A 2120-nucleotide genomic window follows, 5' to 3' on the forward strand; every position below is an offset into this window, starting at 1 on the left:
CCTCTTTTATAGTTTTTTTTTTAACAATCTTTAATAGTATTAAAATATTAAAGGTAGAATGTATATGATATTTAACATAAATTAAAACTAATTCAAATTTGTTGCACTGACTTTTAGCAATTTTTACATAATCTATAATATATAAAGCTGTAACTAGGAAAAATAGTTAACACTTCAATAACTTTCAGTAATGCTAAAACATAACATTCAGAATTCGTGAAAATAATTAAAGATAAAAATTAAAAATGTCTTTTCAAAGTATCCACAGCCAAAGTGGTGCTAAAAAAGCAAAACTAGAAAACATGAGTAAAGGCCATAAAATTTTAGATGATGAGACTACAAATGGTACGGGTAGTGCACTAATCAGCTTTTGTAAACAAAACGCTTTAAAAGATGACAAAATATCAGGAATGGACAGTGACGGTCCCGTTAGAGGTTTGTTAAATTAAATTGGTAATAAAATTTATGTTCTTTAATTCTCAAGACACTTCATCATACATATTAGTTTTTCATTACAATAGAATTACTAATCTTTGTTCAGCATAGAATAAAAAAGACTTTGGAATGTATTAGCAATTTTATTTTTATGTAACGTACTAAGCTCTTGATAGTAATTTTATTATTTTTTCAGAACTTTAACCCTAAACAATATTAGGTAGGTTTTAAAAAATCTTTAAAATATAAAACTGTTTATTTAGTTTGAATTTATTTTCAGGAAATAAGAAGATGTTACCATCTCAATTTGCCAAAATTTTGAAATTGAACAATTTTTTATTGCAAAAGAACCTAGAGGTAACAAACTTTAGACTATTTTCTGAAAAAATCAATATTGAAAATGTGACAACTTATTATCAAATAGCCAACATTTTTAACTTTTCCGAACTTGATAAGCAATATTTATCTTACATTAAACGTTTGTTCAATATAGTTTACGAAACTAAGAACTTTTTAGGGCTAGATTTTAATCTAGTTTTGAAAGTTATTTCAAGTTGTGAACTCAATATTGATTCAGGATTAGAAGTGTTACTTGCAGTTGAAACTTGGGTGGATCATGATAAAGAACAGAGAAAGAAGTTTGCAAAAGTTCTTTTATCAAAAGTTCATTTTATTTTGTTACCAAAAGAGTCTCCATTAATCGACAGTATTTTGATTAAAATATCACCCATATTACATGTGGAAATTGCAGAAAAAATGAGAAAAGCTCATCATAAAAAACATGAAAGTACTGTTTTGTACAGACGTTGTACTAAAAATGTGTTTGATGTTATGTTAACTGGCGGTATTATTCAGGCACGGAACAGAGTACGGAACCGTGTGATAAAAATTAACGGTAAAAATTTTAAAGACGTAAAAGTTCTAGCTCGCATGAAAACAAAACGATACCGACATCAAGCAGTTTACTGTAAAGGTGAAGTGTATGTTATTGGTGGCATTCGCAAAAATAAAGAACAAATTTTGTCAGTAGAAAAATATTCGATGACCGAAAAACAGTGGAAATCAATTACTAATGTTTCAGGTGACCAAAAAAGATTTAGTGTTTGTGCTTTCATGAGTGGAATATATTTACTTGGAGGTCGTAACGAAGAAGACGAAATAATAGATACTTGCATGTGTTTTAACACAAAAACAAATAACTGGACAAAAGTTGCTGAAATGAATAATGCTAGAGTAAATGCAGCTTGTACTGTTTTTGAAGAAAAAATTGTAATAACTGGCGGTTCAAATCGATATGGTATAAGATTAAACAAAGTTGAGTCTTATGACTAATTTTCTAATACATGGTCATCTATGCCAAATATGATTAAAGGTAAAAGTTTTCCTCACAGCTTAGTTACAGTCAAAAACAAAATGTTTGTGTGTGGATTATGGTGAAGTACTTGAAGTTTTTGATTCTACTAGCAAAAAATTTGTTAATTTGAATTTTAGATACACGGATTTAGCTCTTACTGCGCGAATGCGATTTTTTTCTATGGAGAGTAAGGTTTATTTGTTTAGTTATGAGAAACTTACATGTTATGATGTAGAAAAGAATGAATTATCTGAAGAACTAATTGAAACAATGAAAAATATATATAACTTTTCTTGCACAGCCGTACCTCAACTTGAGTTTTCAGACAAAA

General features: G+C 28.3%; 1 protein-coding gene across 1 annotated transcript; it reads left to right on the top strand.

The window, feature by feature from the left end:
* The first annotated feature begins 245 nt into the window (after window positions 1–245).
* LOC145835668 (kelch-like protein 14) lies at window positions 246–1767 on the top strand. Its single transcript, XM_082943359.1, has 2 exons — window positions 246–435; window positions 1013–1767. Exons 1-2 carry the CDS (start codon window positions 246–248, stop codon window positions 1765–1767), a joined length of 945 nt encoding a protein of 314 aa, XP_082799485.1.
* The last annotated feature ends 353 nt before the right edge of the window (window positions 1768–2120 follow it).

This window comes from Thalia democratica, chromosome 5 (assembly GCF_965202585.1).
Source record: "Thalia democratica chromosome 5, ktThaDemo2.hap1.1, whole genome shotgun sequence".
Taxonomy (NCBI): Eukaryota; Metazoa; Chordata; class Thaliacea; order Salpida; family Salpidae; genus Thalia; species Thalia democratica.

Bases quoted from the DNA above. Each gene is read 5' to 3' on its own strand.
- LOC145835668 (XM_082943359.1), top strand. From the start codon at position 246: ATGTCTTTTCAAAGTATCCACAGCCAAAGTGGTGCTAAAAAAGCAAAA. The intron at 436-1,012 runs GTTTGTTAAATT...ATATTGATTCAG, and splicing joins CAGTGACGGTCCCGTTAGAG to GATTAGAAGTGTTACTTGCA.